General features: G+C 37.6%; 1 protein-coding gene across 5 annotated transcripts; it reads right to left on the minus strand.

Moving 5' to 3' along the window:
• Positions 1–1,168: 1,168 nt before the first annotated feature.
• LOC100243428 (DUF724 domain-containing protein 6) lies at positions 1,169–20,347 on the minus strand. 5 transcript variants are annotated; one of them, XM_059737930.1, is made up of 11 exons: positions 19,743–20,347; positions 14,672–15,088; positions 11,843–12,322; positions 11,204–11,312; positions 10,912–11,126; positions 7,739–8,087; positions 7,265–7,651; positions 6,684–6,848; positions 4,672–6,611; positions 1,992–2,042; positions 1,169–1,527 (listed from the first exon to the last, which is right to left on the minus strand). In XM_059737930.1, the coding sequence occupies exons 1-9, from the start codon at positions 20,184–20,186 to the stop codon at positions 5,926–5,928; spliced, it is 3,252 nt and encodes a 1,083-aa protein (XP_059593913.1). In that variant the 5' UTR covers positions 20,187–20,347; the 3' UTR covers positions 1,169–1,527; positions 1,992–2,042; positions 4,672–5,925. The 5 variants fall into 5 exon arrangements, with proteins under 5 accessions (XP_059593913.1, XP_059593915.1, XP_059593914.1 ...); XM_059737932.1 differs by having other exon boundaries at positions 7,292–7,651; positions 19,743–20,313; XM_059737931.1 differs by having other exon boundaries at positions 1,992–2,028; positions 19,743–20,313.
• Between the last annotated feature and the right edge of the window lie 374 nt (positions 20,348–20,721).

The raw sequence follows: 20,721 nt of genomic DNA on the forward strand, positions 1-20,721 counted from the left end.
TTCAACTCTCCTGAAAAAAGTAAGAGTGGAAGAGCCAAATAATCATATGCATATAGATGAGAGTTCTAATCAAATATGAATTCTAATATCATCATAAAATCCACAAAATAATCTGCTAGCCTTTGATCCTATAAAAAATATTAAGGACGGCAAGTATATATAAGGTGGAACTAATACTCAGATAAATTGATAACCTTGGTTAAATAATGGTTTTTACTAATCTCAACTCAAGGCCAACATGTTGAACTAATAATTTGCCGAATTTATAGAATAACACATTATAAAAAAAAAAATTGTATAGTTTCGTACAAAACTCGTTACTATATAAATTAATAATTTCATAATATACAACTAAATTCATATAGTTTGTTTAAAAAATCTTTACGAAATATATATCCATCTAGTTTCTTCTTGAAATTATCATCAGCTTGGATCTCATTTTTATGTTTTTGGTATGATGTTCTTATATTACAACCAGAAATTATTCAAAATTAGACTTATTAATATTAATTCGCTTGATTATAATAAAAAAAATATTAGATACAATATTTTGAAAAAAAATAAGCAATATATTGATTAATATTCACTTAATTAATAGATTTTCCTTTATCTTAAGCTATTAATTTATCAAGATTTAATTTTACTTACAATTGTTACTTAGAACACTCTAGAAACCTAAAAATACCAAAAAAAAAAAAAACAGATTTTCGAAATAAATTCCTATAAAAAATTTATCATTAAATGAGAGTTTCTAAGTGGTGATGAGTGCTGTTTTACCATCATAAATATGATAATCATGTACCACAAGCGTTTGACCACCATTTAGGGAGGCCACCTACAACTCAGACAAATCTGATCATTTGTGAAGCTATATTCTCTTGTATTTTACACTTCCCCCATCTGAAATTAGTAGGGTCTTGGATGACAGGTAGCGTTAGCTAGATGAATTGATGAGAAAAGAAACATCGAGAAACGCACGTCTGCATCACGAAATTAAAACATATTCTGAACCACCATTTCTCTACCACATTTTGTCATTTTGGTATCAAAGGTGTAAGTAGGCACTGGCACCCAGCATGTGAACAGCACCAAGGGCGGGTAGAGACACAAATCAGTACATAAAAGGTCAAGGAATAAGCCAATCATGCAACACAACCAATCCCAACTATTCAAGCAGTGCGCAAACAACTTCGCATTTTCCAAAAAACAAAATTTAGTACCACATCGGAATCGAAATACTGATATGGGTGGATACCAGGTACCCAATCAAAGATGCATACTCTCTTACAGGAAGTACATAAAAGGCTGAGAACTAGAAACTCAATCAAGATTTTGAGGGGCAATACACCAGGTTTTCCACATCTTTTGCTTCATGAACTTGAAAAGTAACTACACTAAGGTAAAACCTACCAAAGTAGGTCCTCACAGAGATCAAGTTAGAGCTGTTAAAGAAACATGTAATGTTGCGGCAGAAGTCCCCCATGAAAAACTATCCGCAGCAAAAATGGCAGCTTTATCCATGGCAACCTGGATTGGTAGCTATGATGAGATAAACTAAGAAAAGAAATAATTCAATTTGAGAACTAGTTGACTGATTTCTAGTGTGTGTTTAATTCTTAAAATACCTTCTACATAAAGCAAGCCTTCTTGTTTGAATGAGAACAATTATAATAAACAAAATATTCCCACATATATGAGTGTGTGTATATATGTGTGTGGGTATGTTAGCTCTTCCCATAAGCAAGTGTGATATCATCAAGTTCTGCTTGTGTAGACAGAATACAAGAAGAACAGACACAAGCAGAACTGCCAAACATGAATTAAACCTTGCATAAATCTACTGCTGTACCATATAAATGTGGTATAAATAAACACAGCCAAAATATTTAATGTTAAATCCTCCAATAACCATTCTCATTTTCAAAATAACAGTTGCCTCATTTATTTAAAATAGAAAACAAACTATGTCATTGCAATGAAATAGTACGTACAAAGAAGGATGAGAAGAGCTTCCACTGAGAACATAGTCTGCTGCATGAAATCTGATAAGAGAAAGGAAGGTAAGCCTTTAAGCCAAAATTAACTGCACAGCTGAAGATGGAATAAAAAATATAATCCAAAAAATTGCTCAATATGATTCACAAAGGATAAAAATTCCTCAGAAAATGAATCAAATGCTTGGTGCAACACTTTGCTAAAAGACCTGCCACTTGATTAGCTAAGCAAGGAGCCTCAGCAATTCATTTAACTGTTAGTTCACTATTCGTATTGTTTATTATCTGTTTCCAGACCAAAAATACAAGGTCCACAGACTCCATAACCTAAGCCATCAATAAAACCCATAAGAGAGCTGCACTCCAACCCTAAAGGGGCTCTAGCCCATCCCACAAGAGAACTCAGAAATGTCTCTTTAAATCTCTGACAGGACAGCTCCTCTTCACAAAAAACTCTGCTATTCTGCTCTTTCATGAGTACCAAACAAGCAAAGAGACCCCAATCTCCACACCAACCTCCATTTGTTGAAACCTCTCACATGCCAACTTATTAGAAGTTCTTGATCACCCTTGGAAGAATCCAGTAGATCTCAAAAAAACAATAAAACATCCCACAAAACTGCAACTTTACTACAATGGATGAGGATGTATAGTTGTATCCTAACACATTTAGTACAGACTGCACCATTTGCCAAGGGTCATCCCTTTCTCACTAATTGGTCTATGGTAAAATCTTCTTAAACACAACTCTCCACTTAAAAAACATCCTCTTAGAGGAGCTCTTGAAGCCCAAACCTTCTGAGCTTACGGTGGTTAAGGAATTTAATAAGACTTAGCCAGAACCACCCTCCCTTACACCTCCCCTTACAAATCCATCCATTCTCTCTTCTTGGAGCTTCACTGATTCAATACACCTATAAAACCAGCCATACACCCTAATTCCTAATTTTGAAAAGACCTTCAAATGCAAGGACTCAATGATCTGCTGCTCTTGCATTTTATTTATTTTTTTTGCTGTAGTTAAGGTTATAAAGAAGTAAATCCCTCTGTCAAGGAGCTCTCCCCAATCCACATCTTCACCTAAAACTTGGTTCTAAGCCCATCCCTAACCAAAACTGAGGTTCTTTGCCTAAAATCCTGCCAAGCACCTTTGATGGCTTTTAGCTTCTCAAACAAACTTTGAGTGGCCTGCCTCTAGAACCTTTCTGTCTCGGTTGTGAATCTCCACAACAACTTGCCAAGGAAGTCTTTATTTAAAGCAAAAGGACTTCTAATTCCCAGTTCCAGTGCTCACTTGATACAACAAAAAGTTGCCCACTTTCTAACTCAATCTCCTCTTAAGCCGCTCCTCCACCAAGTCCCACAGTGACCAATAATTGAAAGAAGCGCCCAAGGGAAGGTCCACCCACTCCACCTCACCCCACCAGGATCTTCTCGCTTTTCTACAAATTGACTTTCAAACCAGACACAAGCTCAAAACAAATAAGGGTACTTGCTCCTCACAAGCCTCATAGTAGAAAAGGGTATCATCTGCAAGCAGGAGATGATACCCCTACCCCTTCCCTTATCCCAACCTTAAAAGTTAAATCCACCTCCCTAGCTCTTAAAAGAAAACAAACTTCGGGCTTCCATACCCACACTAATAAGGAGAGAGTGCATACCTTGCCTCAAGCCTCCATAGCTTTGAAAAATGCCCTTGGGTGTGCCACAGAAAACTCAGTAGGAATGCAGTGGTCAATCTCTCTCATCCATTTTTGACCAAGTCTATAGCAGAAAGTTCCATTTCACATGATCATAAGCCCCCACTATGTCCAATTTACATACTAAACCTGCTCTAGCACTCCCCTTTCTTGAATCAATTGCCTTATTTGCTATCAGAGAAGCATTCCAAATCTGTCTTCCTTCAACAAAAGCATTACGGAATTCTTACACAACCTTCCTGAAGATATTTTTCATTCTATTGGCCAAACTTTTCCCTCCAATTTACAAATAATTCTTCACATTTGATTTAGTTCTAGTATGTTGCTCCATTTGGTTGCAGACGAAGAAAAGATAGTGAAATAGAAACAATGATATGATTTTGAGTTGCACAGTTCCATTATTTCCCTTCCCTAGAGCCTAATGCAACTAATTAGTTCATTATTTTCCTTTCCTCGGCGTGCTTAGCAGCCAAACAGTGTCAAAAAAGGAATACAATAAATAAATAAAAGAAACAAAAGATGTGAAATCTCATAGTCGATGGCTCAACCAAATGACCCCGATCCCCATCCTTACCAAACCAAAACAACAGACTTAAATTTTAGTAATTGTAATCATCATCACCCACAGCTGCTGAAGTGCTTCTCCCAGCAGATCCAATGGGGAAACGCCTTTAATTTTGCAGAAATCCAAGTACCATGCCACTGAGTGTGCGGAGAAGCAAAACGGAGGAGCTTGATTTATTTTAGCATTTCTCTTCAAATTTAGAGGACCGATTTGCTTCTTCCACTCGCAATGGCCTTGAAGTAACTTTTGGCAAAATCAGGCGCATTCACGCTATCTACCTTTGCGCTATGAGTCTGGTCGGAGAATGAAACCGGCAAAGCTGCTCGGTTATGTAACATTACTCGATCGTCAGTTTCTCAGTAACCAAACAGAAACAGAAACAGAAAAAACAAACAACATACACAGAAACAACCTTCACGACTGAGATTCCTCCAGCGGTGGCACCCAATTTCCCCTCACCCACTCTCGATGCAGCCGCAGATCCACCTGGTGAAAGTCGATCTGCTCCCTCGAAGTCCTGAAGAACACTGAGTACCTCGAATTCTCCAGAACCTGCGTCACCACTCCCTCCCACCACCCGTCGCTGTAGAAGGCGTCCACTTCCTCCATGAGCTTGAAGCGCCGGCCCACCTCCCGCGGCGGGTACGGCCGCACTAGAATCGCGTCCACCGACTCTCTCAGCGGCTTAGAGTCGTCCTCCTCCGACATCAGCGTATGATACTCCACGTAGATTTTCTTGGTCTTCTTCGTAACCGGCCGAAGCACGGTCGCCGTGTACCACGATCCTCGCAGTCCTTCTTCTTCGCTGCTCACCTCCACCTTCTCTCCCTTCTTCAACCCCTCCGCCTCCGTGACCATGGTCGGGCCGGCGTCGGAGAAATCAGGAGTGGCCTAGGAAGTGGCGACTGTGAGTGGACACGTGGGCTTATATTATTGGGTGGAGAACAGGGCCTCTGATTCTCGTACGGATAACGGCGTCACGCAAGTTCGCATCTCAACTTCCATTTTCTGCCACCCAAAAGGGAAAATGACTTTAACACCCCTCCCACAGTAAATGCTCCCCCTCCGAAAAATAAATGAAATAAACATTTCTTTCATAAACTTCACAGTAATATTAAATTTGTAAAAAATCTGGTAATATTTTTATGCCAAACATTTGTACAGCTCATCATCATTTTGGATGTTTTTTTTTTTTAATGAAAAATCTAATTGGCCTTGCATAATTTGAAAACTGCAAATTTTAAAAATAAAATAAAATAAATCCCAAAGATTGTCTACTCATAATCGCTGGGGTTAAAACAATCTAATTAAATAAAATCAGAATCTGCCACGCAAGTTTTATGCCCTAATAAGCCATTCAATTAAGCATAGGGTGAGAGGATGAGGATTGAATATTTAACCAAATTTGCACACATGGTACAGGAGGGTTGATTCAACAAAGGAAGAAAATGGAGGACCTTTAACAGTGCTTAGCTTAGAAACCAAAACAAATAAACAAAAGCAACAAAGCAAGCATCTACAAATGAAAAACATCTATGTCGACCATGAATAAAGATACTCTAATGGGCTACATCTAGTTTCATGCACAAAAACAGCTGTGGACTAGCACTACTAGTGAGATGTGTTACTTGCAACATCAGCTCTGTCGAGAGTCGAGGGTTGCCATTTACCATGGGGAAGTAGCTACCCTCTCAAAATCCTGCCTCGCACTCTGGATGCTTTCATTCATGGCATCCACACTCGACAGCAGTGCTGCAATTTCTGAATCCTTGCTCTCCTTGTTTGACACAGCCAGTGCACGCTTCTCTTGTAGCTCAATCATCTTCTTGTCTATCTCATATATTTCTTCGTCAATTTTCGTCTTCTCATGAGTGTGCTCCATGATCTGATTTTCGACTTCTTTGGTCCTGCCCTTCAGCTGTTCTTGCTGATCTTTAATGAAGACCAGCTCATTTATGCGACTCTGCACTGGCTTGGTGTCAAAACCATGCATTTCCAGCTCCACTAGTGCTTCCAAGCTGCTACCAAAGATGCTTCTAGGATCATCAAATCTGAGTTTGGCTACCTTCTCTATCAAGGTGGAGAAGGTCACCATATTACCAATGGCTAAGCCTTCCCGACGTTCCTCTTTACAATTTTCCAGTGGACGAAAATGTGGTTTCTGTGGCATCCTCTGGAATACTTCCAGAGTCTCAAGTGTGTTCCAAATTGGGGAGCTTTTCACAAAGGGGAGGCTTTGATTCAGGTCCAGCATAATTTCTCCAGTGGGATCAATTCTAGGAGATTGTGTTACTTCACTAGGTCTTTCCCTTGCCTCATTCCACTGGTTCACAGTCTGACCAGGGGAGAGTTCTGTGCAGAGTATTAAATATAAGCAAATAAATTGAAACAGGGAGTAAATATTATACAGTCACACTAGCTTACTTGAATTATCTGCCACGCCTGGACTGTGCATTCCCTCAAACCACATTTTCAGAGGTTGATCATCAGGCACACTGTGCACTCCAGAGACAGCCATTTCAACCTGTTTTGTTTTGCTGTCTATCTCCGCAAGTGGAGCTGTTTTCTCTCCAAGTGCGTCTTGAGAGCCTGTGAAATGCTAGGACAAATATTAACAATGGAATGACAAATTGAAACTAAGGGCCGATTTGGCCATGTTTTCTAAAACTTATTTTTAAAAACTATTTTTCATTCTTTAACTTAAAAACAGTTTTTAAAAACAAGTTTCAGAAAACATGGCCAAACTGGCCCATATTTTTCTTGTTCTCTAAAAATTATTCTCTATTTCACTTTGTTTTTAAAAATTATTTCTAAAGAACAATAACCAGTGTTAGAGATTATTAAAAACAGTATTTTTTTTTTTTTTGGATAGATAAAGGGTATTATATTTCTAAAAACAAAAAACTATTTTTAAATCACACGGCCAAACAGACTCTAAGGCTTTATTTGTTTCTATAGAATATATCTAGTAGGAACAGGAGAGCATGTTTAACTGCAACTCTAACCTGTACAGTAGAAAGACATTTTCACACCTTGAGTTGGAGGCGCAGAATTTATGTTTATGCTTCGTCTTCTTCCCCTCTTCGATGAACTCTTCACCAATTGCTTGCTTAATGCTTGCCCAATTGATTCATCCGGAAGCTTTTGTTTTCTTGTTCGAGGCGTTCTAATTTTGATGCCTTCTACATTCTTCTGCCTACTACCAAGAAGATTCTGATTTGTGGTACGTTTCCTATATGCCCTCCTTGAATGTCGAACAGGAATTTCAGTTTGTGAACCCCTCTTAGCTGAAGACTCGACCACTGTGCTCATAGGTAATTCAACCTCATTCATCTTACAATCTTTTATGGCCATTTCATAGGCAACCCCTCCAACTTCATTATCATCCTTACCTAAAAATCATGTCGTGTGTTAGCATCTCTAAGAATATAAAATTATAAATGCATATAAAATCAATGCAGCTTCAAGTCATAAAATACCTGCTGCTGAAGCATATAGGCTATTTAAATCAAGGCCTGCCTCCAACTCCATTTGGTTATTTAAGTTAGATCCTTCAGATGTAGCTTTGGGGCCTTTTATTTTGGTTCCTACAGCGGAAGCCCTTTGGCGTTTCAATTTAGGCTCCCTCATTGAAGTCCTGGGGCTTCTTTTAACAGGTAATTTGGGGGCTCTTCCAGCTGATGAATCTTTTGGGCTTCTTTTAAATGATACTCTAGGTGCTCTTCCTTCCGATGAAGCTTCTGGGTTTCTATTCTCCAGTTTCTTAGGTGGCCTTCCTCTCCTCTTCAATTGAGTACTCACCGTGCCTTCTTCCTTTTTCCCTATCTCCTACACAATGAAAAACAATCTTCATGCTCAATAAAATTGGATTAAATAAAAAGTAAGAATTAAAGAGGAAAAATTATTATAGAGTCCACCCACAGTGTAGTCACCACCAAGTAGCATGAACAATCAAAATTGAATTACAATGACAATTAAAAATAAATATTATAAAACTATTGATGGAATCTTCTGAACAATCTTGAAAAACTGCCTTCCAACAAAATACATAACTATACAAAACACTTTTTTTTTTTTTTTTTGATCAGAAACGAAGAAGATTATATTAATATAAGAACAAAACAGGTGAGAAAAAAGAGACAGTAGAAAGAGAAAAAAATCAAGGGAAGGATGAGAGGTCCTTCCTACACAAATTGAACAAAGGATAAAACTCCCAACAATAGAACTCTAAAAACAAAGAGAAACCTCATCAATCTTCAAACTTTTGAAATGCAAACCCCAATCCAATTGAGTTGTAGAATGTTTAGAGGAACTCCTTTAAAAGCTTCAGTACAAGAAGCCCAAAGAGAAGAATAAAACCGGATCAAATCCCATACCATCTCTTCCATTCTCCCTTTATCCTCAAAGATCCTATTGTTTCTTTCTTGCCACACCATCCAAATCAAAGTAAGGCAAGCAATTTGCCAAAGTATCTTGCATCTTAATGAGTTCCCCAAGCCTTTAAAAGTAATAACCAACATGTCCTCAAGGCTCCTTAGAGGGATCCAAACCAACCCTACTAGATTGAACATCCTGTGCCAAAGTCCAATAGTAACAGGACAATGAAGAAAAAGGTGGTCAATCGACTCTCCATTTCCTTTGCAAAGAATGCATCATTGAAGACAGAGGGCTTTGTAGGGTCTTCTCAATTGCAACTTGTCATTAGTGTTTACCTTCTTCCCATGTGCTACTAACCAGGCGAGAAGGGACTTTTGAGCTCCATAAAAACTTGGCCGGAAGGAACATTAAAGGATTTGAGACTTTTGACAAGGCCAAGAAAAAAAATTTCACTGAAAACAAGTCTGACGAAGACAAAGACCACGCTCTTGAATCTGATGAAGAAGGGGAAAAACGCACAAAATTAAGGGAGGACATTAATCTCTGAAGGAGATCAATTTCTGAATCCGTTAGATTGCGAAGAAACTTAAAATTCCAAGACAGTGGTAAGGAATTGCCAAGGACATTTGAGACAGTGAGGTTTTTCATAGAAACAACTCTATAAAGATCAACAAATTGAGAGCACAAAGTTTGGTTTCCCCACCAAAGATCTTCCCAGAATCGAATTCTCTCCCCATTGCCCACCACTAGGCGGACAAAAGGGGAGAACTCTTGGAAAACTTGAGCAATAACGCCTTCTAAGGACATCTGTGTGACAATCTAACCACCGTGTTGGCATCCCATCCATTAGGATATGTCCTATATATACTCGCAATAACCTTATGCCAAAGACCGTTCCTTTCTCTAGGGAACCTCCAAAGCCATTTCCCTAAGAGAGCAATATTTCTCATAGAAATCTTCCCAAAGCCCAAAGCCCAAACCTCCCAACTCCTTTGGTCTACTAACAACCTCCCATCTGATAAAGTGATCTTTCTTCCCTTCCCCCGCCCCAGACCAAAGAAAATCCCTTTGCATCTTCTTAATCTTTGAAGCTATTGATACTGGGATTTTAAAGAGGGAGACGAAGTAGCTAGGGATGTGAGACAGACAAGACTGAATTAAAGTAATCCTCCCTCCCAAAGACAAATAGGCTTTTTTCCACCCATCCAACCTCCTCGAAATTCTCTCAACCATTGGATCCCATAACTATACAAAACATCAATGATTGACATTGATACATGATGTTCCAACATGTTCTTTTTTATATCAGAAACAACAATTCACCTATGGAGCCATAGTCAGTCGAGTACAGCTTTTGAATTAGCTTTGGAATGTCAAAGATTGAGATAACAGAGCTCAATATGAAAGAAAACGGATGCGCTAATGCCCTTATTAGAGTAAACATGAGGCACTCGTTCCAAAGAAGAGTCACTCTTAAGGGTAAACATAAAGTCACCCAAAAATCGAATAGTTGAGGAATTCCCTTTTCAGGCCACTTTTATTGCTGAAAGCAAATGATGGCATTCAGAATTCAGGGACAGATTCCCAGGAGATTTAGTTGGAAAGCACAGCCACCATTGGTACACAGGAAGGCTACTCTACTCTATATATACATAGTGTCCAACATGTTGACCTCAAAATAAACACAAATTTCTTCATGACATGGGTGTTTTTATAGACAACAAAAGCATGTATTAAGAAATGCCAAAAAAAGAGGGGGGTGCACGCCACGTGTACAGGCAGTATACGCAGAAAATGCCAAAGCAAGCACCAATTAAGACAAAAAAGAGCAAAGCTAGCCATAATAAAGAGCATCTAAGAAATTCAAAATAGAGGGGTTCTCCAATTCCAAAGACTCCTGCCTGGACCACTCTAATAGCGATGGAACAAAGAGTTCCTTCAAACTTTAATCTGACAATTCTTTAGCTTCGAAAGTCCTTTGGTTGCACTCCCTCCATATACACCAAAACAGGCAAATCAAAGCCAAGTGCCAAATGAATTGCCATAGAAGGCAAAAATAGTTATCTGCTATCTATCTAGTTAATAACCATATATCTGTTTCTAGTAAAACACATTTCTCAATTTCAACAACATATTTTGGCTGTTTTTCTTTCTGTGCTATAGGTATATGCATACCCCCCCCCCCCCCCCCCCACCAAAAAAAAAACCCTTTTTTTTTTCCATTTGTAATGCCTTTTTGGCCCAGTAAATGGATCACTTTCATTGTATTCCTTACCTTGCTCTTGTGTCTTGCCGTAGCATCAAAATGCCTTTTCTGATCCCTCATAACCTTCAAAGATTCCTCATTAGGATGGTCAGAAGGATTTTCATCTAGTGTGCCTTCCTCAGCATTAGATGGTAATCCTACAGCCATATCCATGTCAACATTATTTGTTGTATACTCCTTTTCTACAGTTCCTTCAGCATTCTGAACTGTATTAACCTCCTCACCTGAAAAGCATTATGGACATTTGCTCTTTGAAATTGACCTATCTCATTGATGACAAATAAATTAAAGCACATATTACCAGCTGGAAAAGGTTGTGCAATTTTAACTTGCGATTTTGGAGGTCTTCCCTTCCTTTTTACAGAATTTGGTGTTTGATTGCCTAGTCCACTACTTTTTTGTTCATTTCCCTGCATGAATAAAAACAACATTTTAATCAGGATAAGTGGGCCACAGAAAAGTAACCAGAGTGAGAAAGTGTAGCAATGTAGCACAGTAAGAATTCACTCATTTCCAATCAAAGAAATTATAGATTGTTGATTTGTATGGCCAATCAACAAAACAAAACAGACAGAGCAAGTCCTCATATAAACTTGTAGCAACAGATCAAGTGCAACTCATCGGGAAATTGAAGAGGTTTGAGGTTGTTCCCTATGTTGTAAAACTTCAGCCCAAAATCTGCTTTGGCTAACCTTGTAAAGTGACCATTGCAAATGAATATTAGAAGATCAGAAACAAAATCTAAGATATATGACAGGATAAGAAGTTGAGTTAGATCCCCAAACACAAAGGTCATCAGAGATCCACCACACTCCTATTCTTGATATGCTACCCTTTGTTCAATGGATCTATTATGCCAATCTTGTTTTTCTTGATCAAATGTGAAACGACAGAAGGCCATCTGTTTAATGAAGGGTTGAAGAGGTCAAATTGTACTCACGACTTTCATTCCCTGAGAAGCACTACCAGTTTTTGTAGAAGATTGATTGCCAGCCACAGGTTGCTCTGTTTGATTAGAACCAGTTCCTCCTGTGGTTGGGTTGGCAAAACCACATGGCACTTCCTGAATCAATGTTTCAATTGGTGCCATCCTTAACTGACCTACTGCATGAGATATCGGGGCATCTGCAACATCTCCCTCTTTTAATTTCTTTGATGGCCGTGAAGGTGTAGCATCATCACCAGATGTTGTCTCCTTCACTTTCTTCCTGTTTGAAGTCATGACAGAAGTTGAATTTTCAAGGTATGTAGCAGGTTGCTCCAACCGGTCCTTCTCGAATCTTGTAGAATGAGATATCTTATCTCCAGCATCATCTATTACAGTGCCTGAACTTTCAAGTTGCATGCCCACAGATGTGTTGTTTGAATTGTTGAGGACAAGCCCTAACTGTTCATCAGAATATGTCGTACCTAAAACTTCCTGAAACAGAAGCCCATTACATAAGTCATTCAGAGGTGAGCTAAATCTGTATTTGATTTTGGGCTTCTACGGTTTTAAATCAAATTAAATTTTCTATAATAGCATCATACAATTATCAAAATACCCTCAAACCGTGTTAATTCCCCAATTTGTCACTTATGCATCTCAACCATTAACTAATATGGATATCATATGATATGGTTCAAAAAATTCACTGTGTTTTTATAGCTTCTTCAGTCATTAATTGAATTTTAGAGAGAAGAACATAAATGAAAAAAATAAATCTATATTATTATAGGAGACATATTAGTAAATTCTATCTGCAAAATATAAAAACAAAAATAGGTAGGACAAGAAAATGCAGCAAGAATTTAATAATTAAACTTGATTGTAGACAGGGTTAAATTCATTCACCTCCCTGAGGTTTGGACTAAATATAATTTGTAACCATTAGTTTAAAATTTCATTCAATACCTCCCTTACTTTGAGTCAAAGGAGAGGTAAATGAAATTAACAAATGAGAAGGGTAAGGGAGGTATTTGACAAAATTTCAAACTAATAGTTGCTATGTGTATTTAGCCCAAACATACCTATCAAAAAAACAAGTGTATTTAGCCCAAACATCAGGGGAGGTAAGTAAAATTAACCCATCTTAAAAAAGATCAAACATGCAGTTGGCAAGTAAGAATAACGGGTCAAATCTTATATATAATCTCGAAATAAAACAATAAAAATTCATGTCAGAAGGCAGTATTATCATGGTAGCGGCCACAACATCCACAGAAAAATCAATGTAGACACTCTCATCCTTCAAGCTAGGTTGTATAGACCTGCTTCTGAATTGGTCCTCTCTCTCTCTCTCTCTTTGTACCAATTGCTTAATAGAATAATCAGTTTGGATCACTTTTCTTGCAAACCATGAACTAATGTAGTTTGTGTGACAAGTCATTATCCTAATTATCAAATGACCTATGATAACTCGGTGGAAAAGTGAGCTTCTGAACATAACAGAAGATTGAGATGAAGAAGCTAGTAGCCAATACCACCCAGGTGCTGCAAGATTACCCCATTGCTAGTTGCTCTCCTACATGCTAATGCATTCATTAATGCTACAAATATCTATTCATTAAAGATTCTATTAAGTTTGCAAATGTCCCTACCTATAAATACTCCTGATTTGGCACATGCATTGTATCTTTCAAATTTGTGTCGAATTAGAACAATTAATCACAAATAAAAATCATTGTCACTTTTATTATATCATTATGCAATAATATAATGAAAGTAGTTAATGAACAAATTAAGAAATCACTTTGAAGCAGAGATCATTTCTTTATTTGAAGGATTAAGTATTGCAGGTTCTGACATTCTTATGGTAAAGGAGGACCCAGAATTCTTGATAGCATGGATATCTCAAGCAAAGCAAGGTCCATGGACATCAAACTCTTGGTAGTGCAAATCCACTGACATTGTTAGAACTTTGAGATGTTCTCTTGGATTCCTAGGATGGCCAACCACAAAGTCGATCTTTTGCTTAAGCGAAGGGTTCCACATCCAGAGACCTTCGTAGGGGATTTTTTTGCCACCTGGAGTTGTATCTTTTACTTTGATGTGTTATATATATATATATATATATATGTAAGAGAGAGAGAGAGAGAGGCAATATAACATAATTAATTTTTAAAATAGCATTCATACTTACTTTTACAAACAATGGTTAAAAAAAAAAAAAAGAAAGAAACTTTTAAAACCCAAAAAAAATAGTTAAAAATATTTACTGACATAAAGTACAACCACGTTAAAAATGAGAACGGAAAACAATAAACACCCCTGGCAGTATAACTGCAAAGAATTTTATGCCTCGGAACTCACCTGAATGTGACCTCAAAAACTTTATATGCTCCAGAAATCTTTTCTAAATAAACCATATAAATAACTTAAACCTGAGGACCATAAAATGCAAATGTGCATCCACAAAGGTACTAACATTGTCTAATGAATTTTATCAGATACGTGAACATTTACCTAAAACAGTTAATTTATTTACCATTTGCACTACTTTTTTGAAATTTAGGTCAACAGTAAGGGAAATGGACAACCAGAGCATCCAATCATGCCTTCTATAATGCTATGCATGATGTATGCCACATGCACATCCCGGATAGGAAGGGCAGTGTTATGATGTCCAGTCCCATAGCAAGAGTATTTCTCCATGTATAATTTGAAAATGGCATGAAAACATTAGTAAGGGACTGCAAGTCCCAGGTGTATGCACAAGCTTCAGGGAAACAAGGCAAACAGAAATAAAAGAAAATATAGAACAGGCGAAGACCATCCCATTAGTCGTACCTGTGTAGCACCAACCCATTTTCCATCAACCCACTCCATGTGGGGCCTCAGGTCCGAGTGAATGAACTCCTTTTCCATGTTTGTATGCTTGAAGAAGACAACATACCTCCTACCCGTAAGAACTTTGGTAACTATTCCATTCCACCAACCATAATCATAAAATGCATCCACCTTCTCCAAGAGGCCGAATTTTCTGCCCTCCAAACGTGGAGGAGATGGTCGAATATGAAGGTTATCTACAGTTACATCCAGAACCCCAGCTTCACCACTATTTTTTAAGCTCTGGCACTGCACCACATATGAGCCTAGCCCAATTTCTCGACGAACAATTGCAGGGAACCAAGCATCACGTGAACTTTGTTCATTAAGGGTCACTTCTACTGCTGCTCCTGGGCTAAAAATCAATCCTGTCGTTCTCTGTCAAGAGTTAAAAGACACATCAGCCTTACAAGCTGAAGGTTATTGGAAGCTTGATAGACTGTTTGGAACTAACAAAATCACCATAAAATTTCAGAGGCCTTGTATATGAAAGTTGCAGTCCTCAAATATAAAAGCACAAGCAAAAAGTTGCAGTCCTCAAATGCTGATTGCAAAGCTTTCGGTGTGCAGGGCCCTCTAGGAGTTTTTATACAATTTGCACTTCTAAAAAAAAAAAGCATATTACATTAAGAAATAAAAACACACACCCAGCAATACACAACAGTATTTACAACTGGTAGAAGAGGAAGAGAAAACCACCAACAGAGATTTAGAATCAGTAACCATCATTTCTGTTTTGCACAAATTTACACATCAGCTGATGGCTGCCATGCAGGATTTTGCTAGTTTTCACAAATATGGTGTGTATTACTGTCATTGTTAGCATATCACTTGTCACGAATATCATTAAAAAGGCAATTACATTCAAAGGAGTTCATGGATCAAGCTGCTATTGCTCATTTGCAATATTTTATTCTCTAACACTCTTAATAAATGTGCCTAGTTTACATGAATAACACTAGGTTCAAGCCCTTCCATTTTATCTTTTTCTAGAGAACCTAAATACGAAAAAAAGGATTCTTAACAGTGTTGCATGGTCCCTTTTGGGACAATGAGATTATCCTTGAAATGCTGTGTAATACATAACAGACCCATTCAATTTCCAATGAAGGCTGCAATAAGCTGTAGATGAGGAGTTAGGGGAATAGTTTTTTGATGGGTAAAGGAATGTTTCAGTAAATTATAAAAAGAAGCAAAATACACCAACGTACATAGGACGTATACAAGGAGAACCTAAAGGAAGCCCTTGAAAAAGAGCACAAAAATACCCAAGCCCTTAACGAGACCCCACCTATTCTACAAAATCAAATAAAGGGGCAATGAGTCTTCCCTTATGTACAAGCTAACTCAAGAAAAGATATTACAAAGAAACAAGAGTTTTAGCCATTGATCATTTTGTTCCTTATCTTCAAAAGCTCCCTCATTCCATTCCCTCCAAATTGTCCAAAAACATGCAAAGGGGAGCAGCATACCACACCTTTTTCCTTTTCTTCCCAACAAAGGAGCCTTTCCAACTTAAGAGCAAAACTCTCACTAAAGAAGGGATCACTCATGCCACCTTAAACAAGGAAAACAATAGGTGCCATAGAATCCTTTGCTTTAGAGCAAGGAAAAAGTACATGATCAATGGACTCCCTCTCCTGCTTCCATAGATAACATTTATTCACCAAGGGTCGCTCTCTCTTCTGGAGATTATCTAAAGTTAGAACTCTTCCCCAATAGGTTCCCATGCAAAAGAACTAACTTTGGATGGTACCCACAGATTCCAAATAATGTTCTTTGGAAAGATGACTGCCCTCCCACATCTAGAACCTCATAAAAAGATTTGATAGAAAACAATCCCTTTTTATCATCTTTCCAAACCCCCTTGTTGCTATCGTCCCTCTTAACCAAACTCTCCCTCAGCATGGAGAAAAAAGTCTCAACAATCTCCAACTCCCAGTCATTAAAATGCCTAGTGAAGTGCAGGGACCAATGTTTCATTCCTCTTGTATCACCCTAAAAATCCACCACCCAAGCCTCCTTTGATAGAGCCAAAGCATACAAAGAAAGGAAGGACATACACAAGGGCTCCTCCCCACACTATTTGTTCATCCAAAACATTACCCTTCTGTCATTACCCACTTCAAAAGGGATTCTATTGAAGAAGAGATCCCACCCCTCCTTGATACCTTTCCAAACACCAACCCTACAACCACCCTTAACTTCACAAGGCTGCCAACCCACTCCTTCCTTCCCATACTTCCCCTTGATAATTTGCTTCCAAAAAAATCCTCATTAGAAACGTATATCCAACACCACTTACCAAGAAGGGCTGATTCAAAAGAGAGAGAGAGTCCTAATTCCCCCCCCCCTCTCCTTTTCTCTTACTCTTATCTGTGCAAACAATCGACCAACTAACCAAATAAAGCTTTTTCTCCAAAGCCCCACCTTCCCAAAGAAAGTCCCCTAATCTCAATATGCTATATTGAAAAAGACAATTCACAAGGAAATATGGTTAAATAACAAGAATCAAAGTTGAAGTCAAGCAAAATAAGAGTATATGGTACATGTTTCACTACTAAATTATTGAACATGCAATAAGACCGATGAAAACAACAATTTTTTCCTTTATCACCAAGCCTTAAAAACCCTAAAACTCCAAAAATCCATTCAATTTCCTTTAAAAGAACTGAATACTAAAAACCTGGGAGAAAGAACAACACTGAAGAAAATTCCAAAACCCCAAAAATCCATTTAATATTCCTTACAAGAACTGAACACTACAAACCTGGGAAAAAGAACAACATTAAAGAACACAATTCATATGGAAATAAAATTAAATCAAGATAGTCCATAACAAGATTAAGCCAAGTTAACCTCATGTCTTTCACTAAATTATTGAACCTGCAAATAAACCCATGAAGACAATAACCTTTTACCATTTATCACAATTCTAAACCTAAAACCCTAAAAACTCTTCAATTTTCATTAAAATGGGTTCAAGCCATTCAATTTCAATGGAACACAGAAACATGCAGTAATTAAATAGTTAAGAGATGCAAATTTGACAAAACAATAGAATTGAACAAGACAATTTACATATAAATATACTTAAGACGTATATGAACCCAAAACCCTAAAAAGAAGCCATTCAACTTCCAATAAATGCAATCACAAAGAACAGAATGGTAGTGAACAAAACAGTTTATATGAAATCAATCCATAACAAGATTAACCATTTTTCAGACCTAGAAAGTAAAAATATATCCTATTTGATTCACTAAATCATTGAATCCTCAAAAAAAAAAAAAAAACAACAACAACTTTTTTTCATCAAGCTCAAAGCCCTAACACCCGAAAGCCCTAAAAGACTACAAATCCATATCAAGAACAAAGATACCTCCTTTCTAGGTTGTACCCACTTGCCATTGACCCACTCTTTGTGCAATCGCAAATCTGATCGATCGACCTGGATCTCGTTGTTTGAGAAGAAAACCGTATATTTTGAGTCCTTAATGCATATGATCACCCCAGTGCACCAACCATCATGGTAAAATGTATCCACAATATCATATTCACCAAATGATGCATTGGTCTCTAATGGCGGAAGTGGCCTGAGGAACAAAGTATCCACCACCTCTCTCAACCTCCTTGATCCATCCTTGCCATCCAAAAGGTCTTGATACTCCACCAATGCCCTAGATTTCTCCGCCATGATAATTTTTGCCACATACCAAGAGCCTCTGCAGCCATCATTATTGATTCTGACTTCAACCAATGAGCCTTGCCTAAAAATCTCAGCGCCACTCTCCATTATCGCTATCACTCTTCACACATTGATTTCTAAAACCCTAGGGTTTTTTTAGGTTAGGCAAATGGGAGGTTCTAGATTGTTTTTGTCTTTTTTGGCCAAGTAGGCAAATAGGATCTGAGTGCGATTCGTGAAGTAATTTTTTTGTTTTATTAGCTGTCAAATCTTACCATATTTTTCCAGAAAAATGCCACAATTTTTTTTTTAATTTTTTTATTAGGGAAAAATGCTACACTAATATTAAACTTCCATTTCTATTACATTTTTGTTGTCATTGATGATAAGAATGAAAGGGCATAACACATATGTTCACTAAGTTATTGCAACTACAAACAACACCCATGTAAACAACTTTTCTACATTAATCATTTTTTTTTTTTTTGATGGGTAAACTTTTCTCCATTAACCAATTAGAAACCCTAAAACCTCAAAACTTTAAAAGCCATTCAGTTTCCACTAAAACTGAAACCAACAGTTCAATTTCTTCCATCAAACACCAAAACATGCAGCAAATACAAAATTGAGAAGAAAAAAACACTGCAAAAGACAATTCACATTAAAAGTAATTAAACCAAAAGCATCCTTTATAAGATTAAACAAATTTAATGCTTCAGAAAATTACGAACATGCCCTAGCTGCTTAACTAAATTATTTCAATTACCACTGACCAAAAACCTCTAAAATCTCAACATCCTTTAAAAAAAAAAATTCCCATTTCCGTCAAAATGCAATCAAACAATTCAATTTCAATGGTCACAGAAGCATGCAGTAATTAAATAGGTCAAACTATAGAAGCATTGAAGAAGATAATTCAGAAATAAATATGATTAAAACAAAACAGTCACTAACAAGTTTAACCAGAGCTAGAACTGGCAAAAGTTAAGAATATACCATATCAGCATCACAATAATATCAAACCAGCAGATAATACTCATAGAAACAACTTTTTTCCCATTGATCACAAGATCCTAAAACCTCAGAACCCTAAAAAAAATTTGATTCCAATAAAAGTAATCAAACCATTCAATTTGCACAAAGCTAAGAAACAAATAGCATTTCAAAACAATGTCCAAGGACATATAAATAATTATTAAAAAATATATTCTGTATACGCTCAACTAAACTATCGAACGCCAAAAAATCCCCATTAAAACAACGACGTCCCCGGGGTGATCACAAAACATAAAACCCTAATCCCCCAAACACCCCAAAATCCAACAGATGAACAACAAATGATACCTGCTTTTCGGGTCTGATCCACTTGCCGTCCACCCACTCCTTATGCACCCGCAAATCGGACCGGTCAAACTGAATCTCGTCGGGAGGGTTCTGGAAGAAAACAGTGCACTTCGAATCCTCCGAAATCCTAGTGATCACGCCAGTCCACCACCCATCCCTGTAAAACGCATCAACGATGTCGTTTACGCAAAAGTTGGTGTCGGCCTCCGGCGGCGGTAGGGGCCTGAGGAAGGAAGTGTCGACCACCTCCGTGAGCGGCTTGGAGCCAACGTCGTCAACCAGAAGGTCCTGGTACTCCACCAAAGCCCTGGACCTCTTCTTGGAGGCGGACTTGGGCGGTGACTCTAGAATCGTGGCTACATACCATGCGCCTTTGAAGCCGTCTTCGTCGCTACTGACTTCCACGAGTGAACCTTTACTGAAAATCTCGGTTCCACTCTCCATTTCTCACCCCTTTCTATTCCAAAAACCCTAGGGTTTTTTGCGGTCAGCACGTGAGATTTCGTAGATCTTTTAGTGATTTCCCCCCCTTTTTTTTGGGCATGAAGGCGCGGGAGTGTTTGGTGCCCCCTTTCCGCAGTTATTTTTTCCATTTCGGACTTTCTAGTTCGAAACGTTACCATTTTTTTGTTTTTTTGTTTTTCAAAGCAAAAAAAACAAAAACCGAAAAAATCTACCTAATTTATCTTTTCTTTAATAAAGCTCAAAAAATTTACATACTTTAGCTTTTTACAAACCGTTTTTGACTTTTTTTGGACGTTATGAATTATGTGGACGGACTTATAACTTAATTTGAACAAATCATAAGATTTTAGACACAATTAAAGATCACCACATCAATTACTGTGGAACTATAACTAAAATGATATTGACTTTAATATATGTTAAATTTTAATAATGTTATTTTTTATTGTTTACCAAGTATTTTTTAAATAATTTTATCTTAATAAATAAATTTGTTAGGATCGGACTCCAATGC

Source organism: Vitis vinifera, chromosome 7, assembly GCF_030704535.1.
Source record: "Vitis vinifera cultivar Pinot Noir 40024 chromosome 7, ASM3070453v1".
Taxonomy (NCBI): Eukaryota; Viridiplantae; Streptophyta; class Magnoliopsida; order Vitales; family Vitaceae; genus Vitis; species Vitis vinifera.

Excerpts from the sequence above, each read along its gene's own strand:
- LOC100243428 (XM_059737930.1), bottom strand. The coding sequence starts at position 20,186 with ATGGAGAGTGGAACCGAGATTTTCAGTAAAGGTTCACTCGTGGAAGTC. Across the intron at positions 15,089-19,742 it reads GGATCAGACCCGAAAAGCAG|AGAACGACAGGATTGATTTT; the intron begins GTATCATTTGTT and ends AACTCTTGACAG. Across the intron at positions 11,127-11,203 it reads TGCACAACCTTTTCCAGCTG|GTGAGGAGGTTAATACAGTT; the intron begins GTAATATGTGCT and ends AATGCTTTTCAG.